General features: G+C 40.8%; 2 protein-coding genes across 4 annotated transcripts; one reads left to right on the plus strand and one right to left on the minus strand.

The window, feature by feature from the left end:
* Window positions 1-1,538: 1,538 nt before the first annotated feature.
* Window positions 1,539-12,512, minus strand: hcfc2 (host cell factor C2). 2 transcript variants are annotated; one of them, XM_029462539.1, is made up of 17 exons: window positions 12,309-12,512; window positions 11,606-11,754; window positions 11,352-11,512; window positions 10,258-10,415; window positions 9,987-10,071; window positions 9,793-9,896; window positions 9,431-9,661; window positions 6,596-6,784; window positions 6,382-6,446; window positions 5,514-5,634; window positions 4,235-4,285; window positions 4,083-4,138; window positions 3,881-4,000; window positions 2,885-3,082; window positions 2,492-2,789; window positions 2,325-2,397; window positions 1,539-2,214 (listed from the first exon to the last, which is right to left on the minus strand). In XM_029462539.1, the coding sequence occupies exons 1-17, from the start codon at window positions 12,472-12,474 to the stop codon at window positions 2,205-2,207; spliced, it is 2,235 nt and encodes a 744-aa protein (XP_029318399.1). In that variant the 5' UTR covers window positions 12,475-12,512; the 3' UTR covers window positions 1,539-2,204. The 2 variants fall into 2 exon arrangements, with proteins under 2 accessions (XP_029318399.1, XP_029318398.1); XM_029462538.1 differs by having other exon boundaries at window positions 10,213-10,415.
* A 1,838-nt stretch (window positions 12,513-14,350) lies between these two features.
* Window positions 14,351-24,425, plus strand: LOC115028397 (ETS domain-containing protein Elk-3-like). Of its 2 annotated transcripts, none has more exons than XM_029462167.1 (5): window positions 14,351-14,577; window positions 17,508-17,743; window positions 17,828-18,538; window positions 19,854-19,976; window positions 22,828-24,425. In XM_029462167.1, exons 2-5 carry the CDS (start codon window positions 17,537-17,539, stop codon window positions 22,921-22,923), a joined length of 1,137 nt encoding a protein of 378 aa, XP_029318027.1. In that variant the 5' UTR covers window positions 14,351-14,577; window positions 17,508-17,536; the 3' UTR covers window positions 22,924-24,425. The 2 variants fall into 2 exon arrangements, with proteins under 2 accessions (XP_029318027.1, XP_029318028.1); XM_029462168.1 differs by lacking the exon at window positions 14,351-14,577 and adding an exon at window positions 16,312-17,355.
* The last annotated feature ends 303 nt before the right edge of the window (window positions 24,426-24,728 follow it).

The following is a 24,728-nucleotide window of genomic DNA, read 5'->3' on the forward strand; positions in this document are numbered from 1 at the left end:
CTACCTCTCTACTCTCTCCCTCTCTCTCCTCTCCTCTCTCTCTCTCCCTATCTCTATCTCCCTCCTCTCCTCGTTCCTCTCTCTCCTCTCCCTCTCTCCTCTCTCTCTCTCTCTCTCCCTCTCTCTCTCCCTCTCTCCCTCCCTCCTCCACTCTCTCTCTGTCTATCTCTCTCTCTCGCTATCATTCTATCTCTCCCTCTCTCTCCTCCTACCCTCTCTCCTCTCTCTCTGTCTCTGATCTTCATCTCTCTCTTCTGTCTCTCTCTCCTCTCTCTCTATCTCTCTCTCTCTCTTCTCTCTCTCTCTCTCTCTCCCTGTCTCTCTGTCCCTGTCTCTCTCTCTCTCTCGCTGTCTCTGTCTCGCTCTCTCCCTCTCCCTCTCCGTCTTGTCCTCTCTCTCTCTCTCTCTCTCCTCTTTCTCTGTCTCTCTCTCACTCTCTCTCTCTCTCCTCTCCTCTCCTCTCCCTTCCCTTCTCTCTCTCCTCTCTCTCTCTCTATCTTCTCTATCTCTCTCTCCCTCTTCCATCTCTGTCTCTCTCCTCTCTCTCTACCTATCCATCTCTATATCTCTCTATCCTTCCTTATATATATTATCCTTCCCTCATATTATCTGTATATATATACATATAGATTATACATATATATAAGTATAATGTATACTATATAATCATATATCTACATCATATACATATACTATATCATTACATATACATATACCTCTATATCTACATATACTACATATATATATACTCTAATCTATATATATCATATATCTATATATATATATATCTATAATATATATATATATACTATATATATATACATCTCTATATATCTTATATATATATATATATATATGATAGATATATAATAGATATATATAGATATATAGATATATATACATATATATCCATTACCAGTTTATAACTAGAGTCACCTTCTATAGTAACTACGTAACTGATATATCACCTATGGAAGCCATAACCTCCAAATCTCTACATATTGACTGAATGATAAGTATACCAATTCTTCATACATTTGAATTATATTTGAGTAACCATTGGTTTCTTAAATTAAGTAGCAAAGCATTCATATCTGTATCTATTATTATTATCTTTTTATTATTATTGCAGATAGGTGAAAAAAGCGTTTGGGTTTTACCCACCCAAAACACATGGAAATCAGCTGAGCAGGTGCAAAGTGTGCAAGGCTCCAGAGACCAACCTGCAGCTAAGAATAGTAAGAATAAACTGTTGTTGAACTCCATCTTGTTAGGACATATGTCCTCCTACAACTACAGCCCTCCTCCTTCACATTCTGTACACTAATTGTACATATTTAGCTTCTCACTCCTAATTGCATACTACAAATACAGCTCATCTCTGTGAATTACTATTCTTCTACATATATCCAATAGATTCTGCTTCTACAAGAAGAGGATAGGAAAGATAATAATAATAAGAATAATACTGTGTTTTATGAAATATGTGGTATTTTTGATACCTTTTATTAAAATCAGAAACATTAGTAGTGCTCTGCTCTTTGGTTGCATTCAGTATCAATTTATTTTTGATTTAGGACAGATTTATTTTTCAATTAAAACTTGTAACTACTAAACAATGTGAAATGTAACAATAATAAACCAACAGATGTGATGCAGAAATGAAATTGATAGTGAACATGTTTGTAATAAAATATGGCGAAACGCATAAACAAAGACCTTAAACCATACCCGAACCCTAGTAAATGATCTGATTATAAAACAACAATAACATTCCATTAATGAGAGAACTGGTATTTCATAACCGCACTGTGACAATAGGATTGTGAAAGTGGTCCACGCTTAAAAAAAAAAAATATTTTCTTTCTGATAGCATCTGGTCCTGAAAACATCTGTGTTTCATTCAAAACCACAACATACTGTACAAAGCATCAGTGGCTGATGCCGTAAGAGTTTTGAATATTAAATCATACTTGTAGTTTGGTCTACATCATATTACTTATCATCACTTAACAAAACAATTGTTTAACTACAATACCCAAGTCGTCAAGCTTCCTATGAGAATCTATTTACAAGGGAAAGATTAAATACATAAAAAAATAAATTAACAAAACTATCTAGGAAATATACAACATCTGAGTGGCAATTTCCTGAGTGCATATATTGTCTTTTCTGAAACGCGTCGCCCGTTGGTCCAAACGTCTTCAGCTCGAGCTGCAAAAAGAAAAAAAAAGAAAAAAGAAAAGCAAGGAAAAGCATTTTTATTGAATAAAAATGTCCAATCCAGAAAGTAAAAAATGAACAGAAGAGGAAACTCTGGTTACCTGTCAGCAGCGTCCTGGTCCGCCCCAGCATTGCTGTCGGCTTTGGAGGTAGGCGCTCGCAATTTAATGGGATCTAAACAGGAGGTTGAATCAAGTTTGCGTCAGACCAAAATGTTTTATTCAATGTGAAAACTGAGCAGAGAATGAAAACACTCCAGCGCCCGCACCTTGTATCCAGCGGATCTGCGTCGCTGGGCCGTAGCCTTGCTCATTCTTCGCAGCTATGCGGAAGACGACAGCTGGCCGGTTGGAGGCGGAGCTGTCGATCTGGGCGTTATCCAGGTGGGTGGAGCTGACTGAGCAGGACGTCTTGGTGCCGCGGTAAATCCTGATGAAGGCCAACTGACCCGGACGCTCCGAGCTGGTGGAACGGCTCTTCCTCACCGCCATGTACATAGAATACTCCAGGATCCGGCCCGATGGAGAGGGCGGAGCGTCCCACGTGATGTGGACCGAATCGTTGGCCTGTCCATATAAAAAAAAAAAAAAGTATTAAGGATCTCTATCTTACTTTTCTCAAAATATTCAGTCCGAACATCATACATATGAACATATGTCACCTTGGTAATTTTTACAGCAGAGGGCGCTCCAGGGAAACCAGGTAGGCATGTCTTGAACTCGCTGACTGTGCTGATGTCTCCCTGACCAAAGTAGTTGATGCCTGCAACTCTGAACCTGTACGTTTGACCTGAAGCCAGCTCCTGCTTCTCTCTGCTCTGGTAGTCCTGAGGCCCTGGAAGCTTCCTCTGGAGGGAGGGCTGATGGAAAGGCAAAAGGATTGACAAAGGGGAGAAATTCCAGTCAAATATTATCTGTCTTTAGTGAGCCTAAACACAATAGGCAGGCTATATAAAGAAAGACATCATCAAGGCATTCAGATTCATGATATTTTCCGTTTGCGGAGCTGCTGCAACACTACTCTTCCACTATAATCAATGAAAGGCAATGAGAGCAGCGCGTGTGTGAGATCCACTGTACAAACAGGCCGCTCTCTTTATGTTTACATACATTTTATTAAAGCATCACTATACAGGAAATTACTTAATACCTGCCAATGAGTGTATTGGAAGTTTGATTGTGAGAGTATCATTCTGTATTTATCTCCAGTACCAGCTGGCGATTGCTTAGTAACTTTATACCTTTACATAGCTGTAAATGTTATGTCACCCATATCACACATACAACTCTGTGGAACACGTTGAAGTCTCACAGTGCTGTGCTGGGTCCAAAAAGTGAAGAAACAATTCCACACAAACACAAAACAAAGCTGACCGGTCTTGTTTTGCCTGTGACTCACAAAAGAACCAGAGTCCGCATGTGTGCTGCAGGTGTAGCCAGTAGTAATTCCACGGCATATCCGCTCCACGTTCGGTCCACATTACGTATCAATGTGGCCAAACCGGACATTAGGACCAGAGAAATGTAATTATGTTGGACTTAAAACAGATTTTACCTTTGGAAAAAACAGTAAACAGATAACAGAAACCATGACCACACTATGTATTAAATGACAGTAAGAAATGAATAAAACTGTACAGAAAGTTCTTTTTTTTTACCGGCCGGCTGCTGATGGCTGCAGTCGCCTGGTCGCTGTCGGCGGGTAAAAAGTAGTGGGTGACCTCAGAGAAGAGCGTTTTGAACACACCAACGTCGAACCACACGGCTTCATCTGGATTCTGCTAGGTGAGAGTTTACCGTCTTAGTTTAGAGACCAAGCCAAGTGAGAGCTAATAATCAATGTTCTCAAGTGTTTCTGACCTGATGCGTACGGGCATGGAAATCTGTTGCCTTGTCAACCGAAGCGGGTTGTTTCTCTGTAAAAAAGACAGCAAAGGAAAGCCCACGGTGAACTTCACCTCACGACGTGATGCAGTTCTGATTTGACGTGTGAGCTTGAGCGTCATGATTACCTGGCTGGTGCTGAGCTGAGCTGCTGACCTCTGTTGCCTCCTGTCCAGCACCTACACCCAACACACGGATAGAGATCGCAAAAAGTCAGAGGATCGAAGCTGAGAAACACTAAAGCTGGAGTGAGGAGAAAATGATTTGACGAGGGGCAGTTCAGACTAAACGGTAAAAGCTTGCTGTGTGTTGTTTCTTTACCGCCGTGCGGGAAATAGAGCAGTGGGAGTGAATCTCAATATTATGTTTTGTGATACTGCATCCATTCTTCAAAACACTATCGATTTTTTTATTCATAATTTACAACAGAGATTGCGACCACACATTTGTCCAGTCTGACATTTACCAGGTCTTTCTCCGTCTGTGTGTGTGTGTGTGTGTGTGTGTTTGTGTGTGTTTGTGTGTTTGTGTGTGTTAATCACAGTTCCACCGTCCTGGTTCCCGCTAGATGCCTAAATCTGAAAACGGCCAATGTTATGCATTTCATAACATAACGGCTTCTATTTAGTTCTCCTCTCTCCTTTCTTCAGCTCTGTAGGTGTGTGCGCACGTGTGTGCGTCAGGTGCGAAGCCCCGCCCTTCGCAAAACGGAGCGAAGGGGAGAATGTGAATGCGCAAAGTAGACAGTACAAACTGAAACGTGCACATAAATTAGATCAATAGCATAAGAGTTTAGTTTATTTAATAAAAGAGCACCTGTTAGTGTGAAAAGTGAGTTGTGAAAAAAAGATGTTTTGTTTTTTTTCTTGAATTTTTATTTTATTTTAAAAATTCAAGAAAAGAAAAAAGGAAACACCTTGAATTTCAGGGGGGGGGGGGGGGGGGGACAATGGTAGGAGAAACATTGCTTCAGATGTACTTGAAGTACCAAAAGTAAAAAGTATGCTGAATGGCCCATTACAGAGTACTGTATATTATTGGATTATAATTATTGATGTATTAATGTGTATAAAAGTTGCATCTGTTAAAAGAAGCCGCTCATTTGAACTACTGTATATATTGCTGGGTAGTTTAATCTATAATAATATATTATAAAAGTAGAGCTATGATGTTGGATATTACAGGGATTGTGATGGATGCAAAAGCAGATCCTACCGTTTTGATTGCATAAAATATTTTCTTAAAATTAAATAATTTTTTATATATATTGAATAGTAAAGCCTGTATCATGATATGTATGCCCTAATTTATTGATGCAGCTGTATTACATTAAACATACCTGTGTACAATTACATTTTTGTGGAAGCACAAACATTCTTCAGCCAATCACATGACAACGAGACTTACTGCGGTGATTTGTGTCACAGTCCTTCTCCGTCTCCCTCCTTGCATTCCTCTCTCCTTGTGCTTTGGTGTCTGCTGAGCCAATGGAAGAGTCTGCAGTCGTTTCCTGCTTTGGTAAAGCATCCTGAAATGAAGGGAGAAAATTAAAGCATAAAATGCGTTTGATCTAAATAAGAAGTATTGCATTAATAGACCTGGGCAACATTGCCTTGTTTTAATACCGAACTCGGGTTTTCTTTCTATGTAGCGCTTTTCTAGTCTCAGTGACCTCTAGAATTTTACAACACAAGCCAGCATTCTCCTATTCACACACACACACACACACACACACACACGCACACACACGCACACACACGTCAGAGGCTACCATACAAGGTGCCACCTGCTCATCAGGAGCGATAAACATTCACACGCACATAAGGGAGCAATTTGGAGTTTAGTATCTTGCCCGAGACACTTCGACATATAGACTCCTTTACTTTGCTAAATTGCTCAGATAATTGAGTGTCTGTTAGATGCCTAAAATGTAATCAAAATGCAGCAGTGTCTGATGAAACCATTCTAAAACATGCTCAGCGTGAAAGCCCTGTAGAAAGTCAGTGTGTTCAAGTTTAGTCTAAAAGAACAGTACTGACATCTGTGGTTGGTCGACTGCGAGAATATGGCGCATTTCCACTCTAATGCTGAGCCTATACTAGAAGGTGGAGTCAACACACTGCAGGTCACTGATTGGTCAGAGAGAATCACACGCACGACACGGGACATCCTGGACAAACCCTCCATTTTTAAATATCCAAGCGTCAATAGCATTATAGGGGTGTTATTACATCTTAATCTTTGTTCAGATTTAAGCATGTTAAGTCACATCTACCTGAGCTGATGCTTCCCCTTCTTTATTGGTGGTTCCTCCACTTTGAGGTTGAAGAGACTGGACGCCTGAAAGGTGAGTTAAGAAGAAATCTCACTGTAGTGCCAGAAATGTCCTGAGAAAGTTCCACATCCTGATAAACATGATTCTTTCATTTTCTTTTCAGGCAGTAAAACTGCTCTGTTTGAGGACTGCTTGATACGTCTACTCTCCATACCTGCAGAGGCTTCTTGACCCTTCCCCTCTACTCCGTCTGTTCCGGTTGCATCGACTGGTTTAGCTGGTGGAGGTGCAGGCTGGATCTGAAGGATGTAGCAGTCTGCTGCAGCCAGCGGGCGCCATGCCACATGAAGCATGCTGACTGTGGATTTGATGAGTAATGGTGCCTCTGGGAGGGCTGGTCGATCTGAGGACAGAATACAGAACATTATATTGAGGAACTGTATTTGCTTCTTTTTTTTTTTACTGAAAAAAAAGAAAGAAAGACATGAGTGACTGCTCACTTAAAGCAGTGGTCCCCAACCACCGGTCCGTGGGTCATTTGGTACCGGGCCGCACAGAAAAATTGAATAAAAAAATATTTTATTTTGAAAGGTTTTATTTAGAAAAATCACCGGATACATCTGTCTGTGCGTCTGTGTCTCGTGACACATGTCAAGACGCTAATCTGTCACGTGATACTTTACTTTAAAAAAAATAAAATAAGCTCACAAGCAAGCATGAGTGGAAAACAAACGTATTTAAAGAGCTTTTTTGGAAAAGACCCAATGAGGAGACATTTAAAAGACAACATAGCGATAAACACCTCAATACGTGTTTATCGCTACATGCGCCGCTCTGCATAACATACAGGCTCCCAAATGAGGCAACAAAGCCTTCATAACGCCGGCACCCGGCATTAAAAGACAAGCCTTTGGAGTTGTTTTAGAGAAAAAAACATGAACAATAAGGACATAAACAATTACTGATGGCCACCACATCAACACATGCGAGTGCACGGAGAGCGTCATACTTAGTGACTAACCGTGTCGCTAAGGCGAAGAAACCTTTTACTATTGGTGAAGAATTTATACCCCTATATTGGACCGGCTCGTTGCAGAGACACAAGCTCAGGGCTCCCACTAATTCAGTGCAATGGTGAGTTTTTTATGCAGTTTTATATTTAAGCAAATAAGGTTGACCATTGACATGTATTATGTTGTATTTTACAGAATGTATCGCTATGTGGCATACCGCCTGCTGGTGAGATGTTGTTGGGGAATACTTGGTAAGAACCACAGACTGCCATCATGTGCCATTCAAAAGATCTGTGCTACGTTTCCATCTGACAACTATACGTCGTTCAAGTATCAGCACTTTATTAGAGTCAATAACAAAACACAATGTCAGTTCAGTGATTAAATCTGCTTCTATTCAGCACAACAGCAACTGTCTTGTTTGGTTCTTCCACCGACGGCTGAGTGGATCTGGGACTTGGAAAGGTTCCTCATCAACATTGTCTTGGCACAAAGCGTAGAGTCTCGGTCAAGAGTTCAGTAACATACTCTGCAAAAAAGATGTTTTATAATCAAGCATAATATATAACATAATATATATAAATTGTATATTATGATGCTGACCTTTGAAACAACCAACCTGGATTGGAACTTGCAGTCCAGCTGACCTGACACGTGGTCGCGCCTGCAGGGACTTGTGGTGTGTCCGTGGAGGGGATCCGTCTGCACAGCAATTTCTTTCTGACATGTCTGAAATGTACAGAACACAACTTTACTAATAAATCTTTCAAACCAGCTTGAAATTGTATTGCATGTTTATACATGTCTGCCTAAAGATGTGGTTGAATTGATTGAGAGAGCAATGATATCAAATTAAACAAATATATGAATTATGTACATGCATGTGGTGATTGTATTTTTAACACGTTATGTGCAGGTCTACTGGTACTACAACTGTAATGTACAGATGACGTACAGTCTTTATATTTACTGGCATACACACAGCTTCCTCCACAGTGTGGATGTCCAATAGATGGTCGCTGATCATACAGGTATCCTCAGTTCTGTCAGTGGCTTCATTCAACAATGTTTCAATACCTATGTAATAATAGGGTGATAGTTAAAAGTTAAATAGACTCACGCTTTTATTCAAACTACAGAATAAAATGGGGAAGCCTGTTATAAACATTGAATCTATACTTAATTAAGCTAATGAAGTGTAATTAGCTAAAGTTATTAATACTACAAACAATAACACACAGATATCGGCTAGGGCCTGGTGTAAACTCGTTACATACAGTAGGCCTAGACCGATTATGGCTTTATGCTTGAAACAATAAATACAGTAAACAAGTAGCACGGCTTACCTTCGCTCTCTTCCTTTTGGCGAATGCATTTCGTCGTCTCTTTGGTGGAGGACTCTGCACCGGCGGACGTGTTTGAATCGGCGTGCTGGCTTGTGCTGGCTGGGGTCTTGGCAGTATTGTAGGCACAGCCTCTGCGTTCAGTTCTAAATACTTTTTGAATCTCATTTCCTTGGCGAGCATAGTTTGTTCGAAACACGATCTCTCAAAGTGCTGCCCACAAATCGTCGGTTTCATCGACGCACTGGTCTTGTCCATAAACGCAACATTTTATCATCTTTTGGCCACAGAAAGCTAGATTTGGAGATGCCACACACCCCCATACAACACATCGCTTCACAATTATCCTTGGTGATCGATTGTTGTCCGTTCTTTCTCGTAATAATTGACAGCAGTCTTTGCTGGACGCTTCAACGCAGACGAACACTGGCGGTGGCTGTATTCTACTTGTGACGTCATCGCTCGAACATTGCCGAAGTGGATGTTCTCGGCGCAGCGATCGACTGTTGTTAGCGGAAGTCATTTTTATGCTGTTATGACCGTGATTTATTACGAATACATCAATATAAAAAATATATATATGGCACATTTCACAATAGATATGCAACCCCTATCATATACCAAGCCCAATAACACTGACAAAATATCATTTCGTAGGCCCTTTAAAGCCTCTCTTAGCAGCTCAGTTCTCACCCGTCTCCAGGTACCAGAGGTCCTTACAGCAGACCTGGTAGTTCCAGCTCTTGCGGTATCCGTCGCGGCCGCTCCAAATGTAAAGCCTGGACCCAACATTGGCAGCACAGTGGCCGGCCCTGGCTCTGGGACTACAGGCGTACGGATAGTCACCCTGGAGTCCCTGGTTCTGCAGCTGGGACTCAATGTCGTCCTGTTGCTGTGGGCCCAGGTCTTGCCAGCTCATAGTATCTGTGACAGGAAAACAGAAAAAAGCAGTGGTGTTGACAAAACCTGATGTCAACAAAGATGCTCTCTAGGGCTTCAACTTGTGTAAAAACTCTGATAAAAGTGTGGGACATTTTTTAGAGTAATGTACTGACCTAAGTTAAGTGCACTTAAGGCGTCACTGCAGATCCATTCAGTTCCTGAAGCATTGTGTTGGTCTGACTCTGGTACAGGAATCCAGCCACCAAAAACATACATCCTGCAGACAGAGGGACACACAGTCAAAGGCTTACCGGGTCAGGTCACATCAGCTTTAACAGCGCTATGACAGCAACAACGGATCCCTTACCTGTTCCCAATAACACTGGCAGAGTGAAGGCTTCTGGGAAATGGCGTGGAACCCCTGGTTTCAGGCATCGACCAAACCATCGTGTCTGAAGAAGTTTAAATATCACACTGCATGCCGATATGAACATACGACTTGCAGTTTAAGATACAGATGCAAAATATTTCCATTTTCCTTTTTAAAACTTATCAGTCAATATTATCGGTAAAAAAAAAGAAAAACATCCTACCAAGGTCAAGCTGCCAGAGGTCGTCTAACCGGCATCCTTGCATACCTCCAAAGATGTAGAGCTTCGGGGAGCCGAAGCCAGTGTAGGAAACCGAGGTGTGGGACTCCCGTGGCGAGGGACCACCACCCTTCGTCTCTGGGATGCTCCAGCCTCTTGTCCCTGATAACGACTGCAGCTCCAGCTCATAGAAGTCATCCATGTATCTAAGATGGTAAAAAGTCAAAATCATTAATGCAATTACCTCTCAGATAGAGTTTATATATCAAACTGTGGTCTCCATGCTTTATTGAATATTAGAGATGCAGTCTCATATTTCAAATGTGCACACGTGTGCTGAATGATGGTTTTACTAAACTCACAGCGGCACAGACAGTAACGTGACAGTCACATCGTCATACCAACCGCGGCAAAGTTATCCTTAAATACATTTGGAACAACTGTGTTGTTGTATAAATGTGTTCTTCTGGGAAAGTAAAAGGTTTGTTAAATACAGTGAGACATACTGCAATTAATTTTCAGTTGTTTTTTTATTTATCTGGTAACCTGAGATCTGTTTGATTGAGAGTGAGAGAAGGTATTATGACTTGTTGCCATTTTGGAGAAAATGTAAGTTTTTTTTAATAGTCAATGTTTTATTATGAACATACAATTGAATTTCAAATTTGAGCAAAGAAAAATGCAATGGGTGCATCTTTATTGAATATATTGTGGAAGAAATGAAGAGCAACAAGTCACTGGAAGCCCTTTCTGAATTCAACCAATTTTGAAAAGTCATACTTTAAACTGCAGCTGAAAAGATTAAACGATCGAATGGAAAATAATCTGCATTGCAACTATTTTGATAATCGGTAAATGGTTAATGGCTAATATCTGATTCTAGATTCTCACAGGAGAGAATTTGCTGCTATTTTTTGTCAACTCTCATGGTTTTTTTATGTCAAATAAACGAAAAATTGACAAATTAATTGTTAACTTAAACACTCAAGGAGTACAGGGCTTGATAAATAAAATGTCTGTTAAAAGTTCCCACAACAACCCCAGCAACATATCCACCATGCACTTTTTTAATGCACCTCTGAAAAATACTTTGTTAACTCTGGGGTTATCAAATGTTACGTTTCTTGTGTTTTGCCCAGTACCTTGGTACATTGCCGTTGGCGTCTTCACTATCATTGGCCAGCCCTCCAAACAGGTAACACTTGTTACCCACAAGAGTGAGGCTGTGTCCGATCCGAGGGCAGGGAGGCAAGCCATTCCTGGGCGCTCTGGGCTTCAGCTTCTTCCACAGCCAGCGACTAGCCTGAGTCGCACGAGAATAAAGTTAGGATTTGAAAAATGTATTCACTAAAGCAACTGGGTTAGAATCCCAACTGAAGAACCGTGACGGCTTTACCTGAAGTTCATAAAGGCTGTTGGTGTATTTTCCAAACTCCACCATCCCGCCAAAGACCAGTATTCGAGTGCCCTCACAGACAAAGCCATGGGCAGCACAGCCGGATGGGATGTCACCCCTCACCGCAGGCAGAAACCACTGCTTTGAGACTGGAAGAATGGTCAAAAGTCAGACATTGTATGTGATAAAACATCCTGGTGAATGCTGCCTTTGAGACATAAAAACAACACTTACAAACAGAGCTATTTTTCCCTGTAGCAAGAAAATTATTACCTCAAACACCTACTTGAACAGGACTTTTAATACAAAATTATTGTAATTTATTATAACATTATTTTTCAGTTAACGATACATTGACTAAACAAATTACGTGAAGCTCCTGCTAGTACCAACGTTAGCGTCGTGTATGCTAGTCATTTGGTCTAACCAGTTAACGCTAACATTACATTCAACGTTAACGAAATTAAATGGGGGGGGGGGGGGGGGGGGGGTAGTACTACTGAAGCTAAGTAGTACGCTAAAGTTCAGCTACCCAGTCAAAGACTAGTTTACAATAATAAAACCAGTAAAGTCAAAACCATGCTAAAATTGTCGAGGATCTTTTAAATCAACAATAAAAGCTAATTTACAAATGTCTGGTTGAGTCTTGTGCATGCTAAAAACATTAGCCTGCTAGTTAGCGTCCAGCTAACGTCAGCTTTACCAGTGTTGTAAACATGGAGGTCCTCCGCTATCCCCTCGTTTCCACCACCGAACACAACAATCAGCTCCCGTATTGCAGCTGCTCGGTGTCCATGTCTGGACCGCGGTATCACTCCTGTGACGGAATGAACTTTTCTCCATTGCGGCTCCTCGGCACCAGTGTTCATTTTACCCCGTTGGGAGCCCGAAGATTGGCGCTGTTGACGTTTCAAAGATGTAGGCGGGGCGAAGGAGGCATCAGGAAATCAATCAGAGAGATAGAATTAACGTCTCACTCTGCTTCGTTTACCGGGTATCGACATTTCAAAGGAATATAAGGGAATTGGAGACTATTTGGCTAAATAAATAACAGGAAAATAGAAAAAACGATAAAAAAAAAATTATTGACAAGGTAGCTTTTTGCTTATTCTACTAAATAACTCTTATTATGTCACCAGGGTTGTCTCGGTTTAGGCTTGGGAAATACAAATGTTGAAAGACTGCGTTACAAACTGGAGCTTGACTATTAGAGGGGACTAAAAGTTGGGATATGTTGTATTGATCATTGTATTTTAGTCCCTTAACTTTATGGAAGTGCAATACTAAATTGCTGAAGTATGCGTTTAAAGATGCAACGTTTTCCTGTCAATTTCAAGATTTCAAAGACATCAGACATCTACATGGCCTTTGAGCCCACATTGTCATGCACAAGATAAAACACATAGTCCAGAGTGCGGAGTTGGTTGAAGCAGATGTGTCTGATTTATGTCAAGCACACAGTCCATCTCAAACTGTGAAGACACCTCTGTGTTATTGCATTGCCAAAAATATTTAGATTTTTTAATTTTCATTGGTAATCAATAAGTCCAATGTCTGCCACATTGTGGTAATGTTTGTCAGGTGCTTCATTGGGCAGCTGATTTTGCCCTCCCTTATGAGTTTAGAAATTGACATTTTAGGCATAACATACAGTGGGCCACATTTATATTATTGCTTAGTTCATTGTCGCAAACATAGACAATCTTTGGAAGTCCCTTTCCTTGTAAACTGTTTTAGCCTCTTCACTTCAAAACCAGAATATTTAATCATTTGCATGAGGTATTTTTAGCTGGTGTTTGATGTTTACCTTGCAGCCAAAATATGTTTAAAACTGCAAGAATATAAGTAGTTAATCAAGTATGAAGAATGTATAGGCTGCAAAAGCCAAAGAAGGGACCAATAAAGTAAAAGAAAGAAGGGAAATAGAATACACAAAGAAAAGAAAACCAATTGATATTGAAATTAGGCAGAAGGCTAACATTTGTCTGAAAAGATCAGTGCACCCCTTCAGAAACGGATTCATTTTATTTTATTTAGCAACATGCTGCACTATATCAAAGGAAAATCAACAGTTGAGCAACAATTTTAAGTTACCGAAAGTCGAACTTGACACACATAGTGTGTGTGTGTGTGTGTGTGTGTGTGTGTGTGTGTGTGTGTGTGTGTGTGTGTGTGTGTGTGTGTGTGTGTGTGTAGGAACAGGAACAGGAACCCTTCCCGGTGAGCAGGAAGAGGGTGACGTCAGTTGTCAGTTGGCTCAGCGCCGGTTGTAGACTGGTCGGAATTTGTGTGTGTGTGTGTGTGTGTGTGAGAGAGAGAGAGAGAGAGAGAGAGAGGAAAATGTGAGGAAAATATGTACCTGTAGGCTATTTAATTACATGAAATAGGTGCGTGTGCAGTTCTAAAAGAGCGTGTTGCGCGTGGTTTAGGAACAATATGTGTGTGTGTGTGTGTGTGAGAGAGAGAGAGAGAGAGAGAGAGAGAGAGAGAGAGAGAGAGAGAGAGAGAGAGAGAGAGAGAGAGAGAGAGATGTGTTCCTGTAGGTTATTTAATTGCATGAAATAGGTGCGTATGCAGTTTTAAAAGAGTGTTGCGCATGGTATAGTCCCGTGGTATACGTGTGTTTGTGTGTGAGAGAGAGTGGTTTAAAGGAGTGGGTGTGTTTATGGGAAATAGAGATTGTGTGTGTGTGTGTGTGTGTGTGTGTGTGTGTGTGTGTGTGTGTGTGTGTGTGTGTGTGTGTGTGTGTGTGTGTGTGTGTTTACACAGACGGGAATACTGAGCCAAAGGAAGTGCGCCGGTTCTCCGTCTGCGCGTCCCGACTTCCTGCTCTGAGGTAGGAGAGAAAAAAGCTGCGGATCCGCTTTCAGACAGCAGCAGCATGGAGCCCCAATACCACACTCACACACCACTATAAGAGACAAACACACACATCACAGACGGACAGGGGAGCGGCGGCCGTCCACAGCAGGGTAGGCACAAGTTTACTTCTACTTTCTAGATTTATGTAGAGACAGAAGCGGACTTCTATTAGCTGTTGTTATATTAGCTAAAAGCTGATACGTTTCAGATATTTACTGTCAACTTGAAAACCACATTGAAGCCGCGCGTTAAGTGTTAAACCTGTGCGTAATAAGCGTTGAAGCTGTGCGTAAAGGTTGTTAAAGCTTTATGCGTTCATTGCTTTGGCACAGACACATGCGTAAAGCTGCCCCCATTTAGTTTTGCCACATACGAAAAGAAAGTAAGAGAAATAAGTTAGCGTACTAGCTACTATGGAAAAATTAGCCGTGGCTCCTTTAAAAAATCTAGTTGTAGACTTTCTGGTTTGTCTGGACCTCGCACACTAATTGCCATGCGCTTCCGGATTGAAGCTGGCAGCAGACAACATCTTGAAAATGAGTCACTGGTGCAAAACAAAGAACCATTTGAGTTCCAGCAGAATCCACCAATCCTCCCCTCATTCCCTCCCTATACACATACTTCCAAAAATAAGAAATAAGCCCAGAAAATGGATGGAGAATCATGTGCGGCTTTTTTGGTTTGGTTTGTTTCTGTTGGATTGGAATTCTTGAGTGTCTTAAGTACACTGGAGTGTATAGCTGATAGATTCATATTTGAGGAAGGAGAATGTTCATGTGTTACATTAACTATTACCTTGCACCGAGAGAGAGAGAGAGAGAGAGAGAGAGAGAGAGAGAGAGAGAGAGAGAGAGAGAGAGAGAGAGAGAGAGTTCATAGACTGTTGTTGTTCTCTTACCTGTAAAACTGGGGGCCAATATTTGATTGTTTTTACTCTAAACTTCCATCAATCACATTTCCTTCACATTTGTTTCTCTCCAATCCAGCTTTGTTAAAAGTGAAACATCAGAGGGTAAACATAGATCAAAAAGAGTCTGACATGAGGACATAGATGCATCCTCCATATGTTGTTGTGAATTGTGTGTGTGTGCGTGTGTGTTGAGATGTTGCTCTTAAAAAGACAACTTCTGCATCCACTGAGTGTTAACATTAAGATCTTCATACAAATAAAGAAGCAAAGGTGTGAGTTGTGTGTGTGTGTGTGTGTGTGTGTGTGTGTGTGTGCGCGCCTGCGTGTTTTTTCCTGGTGGTTCCCAGTGACAGGACGTCCTACCTCCCAGAGAGGGAAGGCTTTTCTCCGGGAAGACGCCCCTGAAGCTGAATGACAGGAAGTCCTCGTTTAGACAGACAGACAGAACTACAGTTCTTCCATCACTTAACACACACACCCATGCAGGAAAAAGGAAGCGGTTGTGTGTGTTCGTGGCGATGGGTCATTGTTCACACCACACACACACTTTCCCCTCTCTGCTGGGTGGTTTCCTGTTAGAACGACAGAGAAAGAAAGAGAGATGTATTTTCGTATTAAATGAGTGATTAGATAGGTAGGCAGAGTAATCATCACTTCATGTTCGAGATCCTCAGGCTCCAATGTTTCTACGCTACTGAGGCAGATGTGGTTGCCATGGGGACTTCTGATGCAACTGCGATGTCTCTACTGTGATATTGTCATGGTTGCAAATTGAATCTGGTTCTAATGACATGTTTTGTTGATTTTCTTTTGGCAGTAAGTAGTTTTGTATTTCCTGCTAATGAAGCTTATATATAAAATTGAGTTGAATTGAGAGATAGAAAAAGCAAAGGAGACAGAGAAACAGGCAGGCAGACACTCACAGACAGTCGGTGGTTTCCAGGTAAACACGTTGGTTAGACTCATGCTTGTCTTGGCAGAAGGTCACTGACCACATCCTGCTTTATCACCATGGAAACATCCAAAAGTCTGTGGTGCCCTTCCTCTATTTCTCTCGGTGTGTGTGTCTCTCACACACTCACAAACACAAACATAAAGGTAAAATAACAAGAAGTACAGTGGAGTTCAAGTATATTCAACCTAATAATAATTATATGGATACAGATGGGATAATTAAAGGGATAAAAATTATTTTAATTTGTGTCACTTATCATTACACAAAACCTGCTCTTCTGCTTACAGTAAATGGGCTAAGGAGCACATGGACAAATGTAACCCTGAGCATCAATAGCGGCTTCACTCACTAATGTATTTACTACTGCCACCATCCTGCTTTGGAAGGCAGCCAAAGTCTGTGAGTTCATGTGTGCGAGATATAGATATTATAAGTTGTTCACAAACCATAGTGAGGGAAACTTACAGCAAGGTGTTATCAAATCATGTTACATGATTTGTTGAATAGTCCATTATGATTGATCAATTACAGCCCTGGTATTGACCTCACAACCATCAGGTGTTGTATTTGGAAGCCGTACCACTAGAGCCACCACCACCTTACATGTTGATGTCTGTTTGTGGGTTCAGTATTTGCGACAGGGAATTCCCAGTCAGAGAGCAGTGCTGGCGGTGGACAAGGCCATCTCTGTTTTGCAAGTGGTTTTTTTTGGATCTTCCATCAGAGGAAGGACCGCGGTTTGCGTTTGTGTTGACAATGAAAATTCCTCCTCTTCCCTGCCCACCTACGCTCCTTTCTTCCCTTCCTCCTTTAAATGTCTTCTGTGGCGTATGAATACCATAACAGTCTAAGAATGTGTTCAATGTGCAATTCCGAGCCAGCCAAAACTCGGCAGCCGCCACCGTCAGACTGAGCCCCAGTCAGTGGCCAAAGAGACTTGAGCTCAGCCAGGACAACCCTCAACCCTTACCCTTGCTGGATGTGTAAATGGGCAATTTTCTGCTAACTCATTTGAAACAACAGGTGATAAAGGGATAGCATGTCAATATATTTGTGCTGTAAAGCAATCCATCTTGTTTGCAACAGAATGTTGTTCCACTGACTATCTTCTTGATAGTACAAAGCAACACGTGGCCGTTGAATTGATTTCATTAAGTCTTGACGCTCCTCTGCAGATTGCCTGTGTCTCTGGTGTCGTCCCATCATGGAGAGCTCCATCACACTCTGGCAGTTCCTCCTGCAGCTGCTTCTCGACCAAAGCAACAAACATCTCATCTGCTGGACATCCAACGACGGCGAGTTCAAGCTCCTTAAGGCAGAAGAAGTGGCCAAGCTGTGGGGACTGCGCAAGAGCAAGACCAACATGAACTATGACAAGCTGAGCAGAGCCCTGCGCTACTACTACGACAAGGTATGCAACATTTACATTGTTATGTTCTTAACATTCCAAAATTAAATGGGTTAATATAAGAAATTGTGTCTTGTTCCTCTGCAGAACATTATAAAGAAGGTGATCGGCCAGAAGTTTGTCTACAAGTTTGTGTCGTTCCCTGAGATTCTTAAGATGGACCCTGCGGCGGTGGAGTCAGGTCGCAGCAGTGAGGAAAGTGGGGGTGCGATGTCAGAGCCTGAGGCTGAAGACGAGGAAGGGGGTGGGAGAAACCAATACCTCCACTCCGGCCTGTACTCCTCCTTCACTGTCAGCTCCCTGCAGCCCTCCTTAGAACCGTATCCACCAATCAAGACGGAACCCAGATCCGACCGCCACGGCGACGGCTCCTCTGTCATACGATTCGTAACAAACCGTGGCCACTCCTCCCTACCCTGCACCCCACCCCCATCCTCGACTGAAACGTCAAATTTCTCCAGACCGTCTCCTCGGCAGGCCCGCTCCTCCTCCTGCTCCTCCTCCCCGCCACTAAGCCCCTCCCACACACAGTGGAGGGGGTGGAGCCAGAGCTCAGAGACTAATGCGTTAGAGCTGAGCACTCAACCTCTAAACCTGTCATCTGGTCAGAGGGAGAGGGAGAGGTCACAGTGCACGACAATGCCGGAGAGGAGTAGATTGGCCAGTAGCAGAAAACCCAAAGGCTTGGAAATCTCTGCCTCCTCTCTCCTCCTGACAGGAAGTGACCTCGTCTCCATTGCTCTCAATAGCCCGGCGCTGCCTTCAGGTTCACTGACCTCTGCCTTCCTCACCACACAGGTACAACATGACACATAACATGTATTAACACCATTCACACATAGTCCTGCTGTAACTCGGGACGTTTTTGGTGAGGAAAGAGGAGAAGGAAAAGTTTTGTGAATGAAGAAAGTTAAGCTTGTAGACGGGGAGGAGATGGAAAGAGGTGAGCGGAAAGAAGGGAGGAGGCGAGGGAGAAAGAGGGTTTATAAGTGAAGCCATATGTTCCTGAAGCTTCTGATTTACTGGCAACAACACACTGACCAAACCAGGACAGTCTGACAACATTCCGGCATTCAGCTGACGCCTTTATCCAGTGTAGGAAAATAAAAGTGTACGCTAAACTGTTCACTCATCATTGAAAATATTGTATGATTTTAGTGCAAGAAACACCTGAGCTGTTGGTTAAGTATCCACAGCTCCTTATCGACCCCCCCAGGACAGATGTGGTTCTGTTTTTAGTTACTACCTTAAAAAAAGGCCCTGCAGCTATCCCTGTTGTACACCAGAAACCAGTTTATGGTGGTTGTTGGTATCTGTCAAGTCAAGCTGTGAGCTCGAGAGAAAACATATCAAAACACGGACAAAAGCACACCACAAGCTGGTTCTTAGAAAGTAGTTTAGAAGAACTGAGAATAACTAAGGCACATACGTCTGTTTTAGATCAGCAAGAGTGAGAGTGGTCAAACAAAGGAAATTTGAGGTACACAAATGACATGACTGGCAATAACATATAGCCCTGTAGCTTTTCGCAGGAAGAGTTAGAGACAGCTTCCTGCCATCAAAAATGTACAAATATGTTTTAGTTCATGTTGTACCTGTATTAGAAAACCGACAGTAGAGAGATGACAGGAAATGAGAGGAGAAAGAGATGGTGAATGACATGCAAAGGTCATGGTCAGCGCCGTAAACTCCTAGTCCACCAGGGCACGTTTTCTTTCAAATTTAATTTACTATTAACAAAAAAAAAATTGAAACATTTGATTTTTAACTTTGTAGTTTCTGGCTGTTGTGATAAAACAAGAGTCTAGTGTTCCCATGAAATAATCAGACAGACAACCAAACTGGACTTAGTTAAATATGAAGAGACAAGAAAATAGATGTCATGAATTCTGTATGAGTGGAGCTTTTCCTGACCTGCATGCAGTTAGTCTGCCAAGTCTGTCTGGGAGACACGAGTTCACTAAAGGGCAGACTTGGCTTTGAGCTCAGGGTGAGACTGAATGACATGACGACTCCAACCACAGACTATGAACAGCTCTCTAGACTTATTGCCAGAGTAAACATTCATTGTGGTGTATTCATCCTATATTTCATTTGGCTTTCATCAATGTAGACTCCGTCTGGTCTGCTGCTCACTCCCAGTTCTCTACTCTCCAATATCCATTTCTGGTCCAGCCTGAGCCCAGTGGGACCCCTCAGCCCTGCACAGCTGCAGAGCCATGCCCCCCTCTTTCAGGTAATGCACACACATACACACTCACACACATTTGGTATTTGCTGGATATGTTGAGGGACTCAATGACGGCATGTTATCCGAACACACAAATGGATTGTTGGATCGTCTGTTTTGAAAAGTTACAAAGTTTGTTGAAGGACCCCTAAATCCCAAATTAAAAATGGATATCAGTTTGACAACAATCTGACAAGTACGTTGTTTTTTTATTTAAAGTTACAATCTCAAATGTCTCTGTTTCGTTGTCTTTTGCGGCATCTATGGCCGATAAGCGGTAATTGCAGGTGTGTTTTTGGATCTCACTTCCCAGAGAGCTAAACAGTCTAAACTGCTTTTTACCTGTTGCCACAGACACCCAGTTCGTAATATCGCAAACGCAAGAGCTTTCATTAGCGGGCCATACACTCAATTACCATTGAGTTACCTCATTCGGCGATATATACTGATTTAACATTTATTTAAATAAAAACCTTTGAGATTATTATTTTAAAGCAAGACTATGGATTTTATGAAAAATGAAATAACATACAAATGAAAACTAGAATTCAAAAGCAATATGCACACCCTCGCTTAAAATCATACACTCAGCAGTTCTGTTGCTACAACATTAGTAGTTTATGGTGGCTTTTTATAACTTCTGCAATTATCACTGTCATGTGCAATATTCAACTATAATAATAATATACAACTTTTTGTATCAACGACTTTGTACTTATACTATTGTTACTGTATTTTATTCTATTTAATTGTGTACTCGCCACTTTACTTTCTTGCTCTTTTGCTGTAACAAGGTACATTTCCCCGTCTAATAAAGGATTTCTGATTCTGATAATGTTAGCTAACTTTAGCAAACTGTAGATAGATGTTGCCGAGTCAGTTTTCTAACCCTAACACTGACTTGGTTCTCCTAATTATTGTAATGCAAGAAACATACACATACTGTCCAATGTATTCACTTGGGGTGGGAGGAACCCCAATCTTCCAATATTCAGAATCGATTCTCAACTTCCAAAAATCTATTTTTAATAATGCTTTTTTTCAACAAAAGAACCTACATATTGCTACCGGTGGACAGAAATTCTACAATAAGTTAAAGTTGTGTCAGGTAGTATTGTGTGATTTGTTGAAAAATCACACTAAATTACAGTTATACAGTATTCTTTTTTGTATAATACATTTTTGAAATTGGAATAAAAAGGCAATTTTATATATCTAACAGGCAACATATTTATGTTTTGTATAGCTTGAACTTGTTATTCTTGAAGTCACTGAGAATTGAGAAATACTAAAAATATATCTGTGCAAGTTTAGCATGAATAAATGTTAGCTTTTGTCTCAGAATAAATGTTAGTTTGTCTAATATATGTCTGTGCGTGTTTACATTATTGCAATCAGTTGATGCAACCTTTTTCAAATATAAAAACATAATCTTATACACACTTTACTCTGCTTTCATTCCATCATTTGCCACACCGCCTTTATTAGCACAGAGCAGATCGGAGAAGATCCTAAAAAATTACTAAAACTGAATTAAAAAAATGGATTTTGAATGGAATCGTGACCCCAATAATCAATTTTGAATCAAATGGAAACTAAATCTTTATTTACAGCAAAGCCCTCCCTCACTACTGCAGGAACTTTACAGTCAGTTCGATTTACTGATTTTAGTCGAGTTAGTGTGTGTGTGATTCACTGGGTGCCAGGGTTTCAAAATAAGCCACAGATGTTTCCGTTCCTGTGTGGACAAGAAAGGGGGGGGGGGGGGGGAGGGGGGCAACTTCCTTTCGGCTAGGGGGAGAGGGCCGGTTGGTCAGGAGCCCCTCCCACCAATGTCTCTCTGACACAAAAATACATACACAACTCCAAAATAAACTGTTAAGCATCTAATGGCCAGCGTTTTAGTCCTTACAATGGGAGTTTATCACAATGTTTGTGTGTTACCCGGTTTAAAGTCCCCACAAGTAATATAAACAAGAGCAGACTCTCCTCCTGTGATGCATTAGACTAGAGAGCTGTAGAAAATAGAGAAGGAAATAGAGAATAGACAGGTTTGTCGCAAATCATTCTGTCAAAGCATCGACTTATCTTAACATTACTGTTAGTATTATGGATGTGACATAATCTGTGCAGTATTGGTAGTGGGACTACTGTATATCTATAAATAAATCAATATATTTATAGTTATATTATCAGTGTAAAGACTTAAGTCATTTAATCGTATTAATTCTCTTTAAAGCCCCTGTGTTGAGTTTGAACATTACTTTCTTTTGCGCCTACTAGTGGTGGTATAAAAAGTGAGTTTTCCAATTGTCAAATCTTTCTACAAACACTTTATGCCATCAGAATATTTTAAAAGATGCTGTGATCACATAACTAATCATTCACATCCTTGAAATTCATATTAAAATTCCATTTGTGTTTTTAATGAGTAATTCATGTATTACTATTATTTCTTGGGTGCACAAGTGTTTTTAAATTGAAGAAAACTGGATGTTCCTCATCTGGTTGAAGAAAGAAAGAACATTCATCAGTTCAGAAATAAATAAAATAAACAGTAAAAAAATAAATTAAGATTACAAACATTTTAACACTTTCTTTCTACAAAGAATACATAAAATACAATGTACACTTTATGAAAGCCTGTATTGTTAGTTTTTGTATATTTTACCTGAACATTTCACTGGCTCTACTTACTCAAATGCTACAAGGGGAGATTTCAGTTACCAGGTAAACCTTTATAAAAAATAAACATTGTTACACTGAAAAAAATCAAAGTTTCTCTTATGATACAATATGTCAGGGGGTTAAATAGTATATGTGCTTTCAACCTCTATTTCTGCCTGTCCTCCTGCAGTTCCCCACACTGCTGAATGGACACATCCCTTTCCCTTTACCCAGCATGGACGCTCCCTCTCCTCTGCTGCTCTCCTCTAGTTCCCATAAGTCCTGATGACAGCCCGAGCTCCAAGAGCGAAGTGGATCAGCACAGATCAGGACCAATCAGTCTTAGACCCTGACGATGAAGCACACACAGTCGAATTACACTTTGATCTGAAACCTGTTCTTCTGCATTTATTATATGAAGAAACAGGAGTTTCACCTTGAAGCTTTGCATCAGACATTTGTTTTTGTTACAACTGCTCATGTTCTTTACTTTTGTGTTTGTTGTTCAGACGTCGTCACTTTTCTCATCTCATTTGATGTCTCATCTCATTCTACTTGTTCTGAACTTCAGTGGTACAGACTGGTTGCAATTTCATGAATGTTATTCCTATGTTTCCCCATGCCCCAACTAATGTCAATATCCACACCTCTGACTCAAACAACAGAGATTTGGGGAAATCCTTTTCAGGAAATGAAGAGATAACAAGTTCTCAAGAATGATGGATGCTTCACTTAATAGTACACACATGTACTTCATGCTTTCCTTTGCCTTTCATTGTTTTCCTACCGCAAGTTAGCATTAGCGAGAAGATTGATGGCCTCGTGTTATCCTGTTTGTAAGCTCCATATGGAGCTAGAGCACGGATACGGTTAGCTTAGCTTAGCATAAAGACAGGAAACGGTTTGCCTTACTGTGTCCAAAGGTGACACAATCTAACTACTATCAGCTAAAAATTAACTAATCAACTTAATATACGTATTAAAATGTAAAAACAATAGTTTAGAGTTCAATGGGGGACTGAAGGTTGACCCCAGGGGGTCACCGCTCCTGGCACATATTCTGAGCTAACCAGCTGCTAGCCGTAGCTACATGTTTAACTGACAAACACTGTGAAATCAGACATCAATCTTCTCATCTTACTATTGGCAAGAAAGTTAATTTCCCAAAATGTCGATTTCTTCCTTTAAATTTGATCATACAATTGACTATAACCAGGTATTTAAATGCTAAAGGCTTCACAGGCCTGTTACCTACCATGACAGATAGCAAGTAGTGGGTGATTGTATTTCCCCCCCTGTGCTAAGCCTTTAAATAGACAAAAAATATTTTAAACTTGATATACATTTGTCTAGATCTGGATTGTTTGAGCTTGGCCACATGATATGAATCCACACCGACTCCTAGCAAAAGCACCTGCTAGCCAGTGCGCTATAACGCTCTGAAAGTCTTTTGTTTTGTGTATTGCTTTGACTTGACGCTGTGAACTTGTTTTTTTTTATCTGTATTGCTTCATGCTTAGTTTTTTTTAAATGCACTGTACTTTTCAGCCTTGTACCAGCTGTGCCTTCACTATTGTATGACTTGTGTAAATGTACAATATTAAGCTTTAAACCAGGTTTTAATAGACATTCCAGGTTAAAATTGCACAAAAGCTTTTTATTTTTTTGTGCAGTGCCTCCTGGTTATTTTTATAGAAAAATTAATGGAAATGTATTCTCAATGATTTGTGTTTTGTTGAGAGAAATGTTACTGAATTTTGGAATAAAATTGATTACTTTTTAGAAAAATTATATTTCTTTTAGTTGGTAATACACACACTTTCACCACTCAAATAATGACTGCTACACAGGCTGCATATGAAATTGATTAAATTTACTTTTGATGTTTGTGTGAAATACTTTAAATAGTTCCAGTAAAGAGTCACTCACCACCGGTTTATAGGCAGCTCAATCTTTTAGAGAAGTCAAGATTCACAACACGGCAGGACTTCCAGGCATGAGGCACACACACACACACACACACACACACACACCTATGGTTAAGACACGTTCATATAAATTCAGTTATTTCTTAGATTTTAAAAGGTTTTA

This window comes from Cottoperca gobio, chromosome 23 (assembly GCF_900634415.1).
Source record: "Cottoperca gobio chromosome 23, fCotGob3.1, whole genome shotgun sequence".
In the NCBI taxonomy this organism is placed as follows: domain Eukaryota; kingdom Metazoa; phylum Chordata; class Actinopteri; order Perciformes; family Bovichtidae; genus Cottoperca; species Cottoperca gobio.

Bases quoted from the DNA above. Each gene is read 5' to 3' on its own strand.
- hcfc2 (XM_029462538.1), bottom strand. From the start codon at position 12,474: ATGAACACTGGTGCCGAGGAGCCGCAATGGAGAAAAGTTCATTCCGTC. The intron at 9,897-9,986 runs GTAAGGGATCCG...CTCTGTCTGCAG, and splicing joins GCCAGTGTTATTGGGAACAG to GATGTATGTTTTTGGTGGCT. The intron at 3,083-3,880 runs GTAAAAAAAAAG...CCTTTCCATCAG, and splicing joins CAGCCATCAGCAGCCGGCCG to CCCTCCCTCCAGAGGAAGCT.
- LOC115028397 (XM_029462167.1), top strand. From the start codon at position 17,537: ATGGAGAGCTCCATCACACTCTGGCAGTTCCTCCTGCAGCTGCTTCTC. The intron at 18,539-19,853 runs GTACAACATGAC...TCATCAATGTAG, and splicing joins CTGCCTTCCTCACCACACAG to ACTCCGTCTGGTCTGCTGCT. The intron at 19,977-22,827 runs GTAATGCACACA...GTCCTCCTGCAG, and splicing joins GCCATGCCCCCCTCTTTCAG to TTCCCCACACTGCTGAATGG.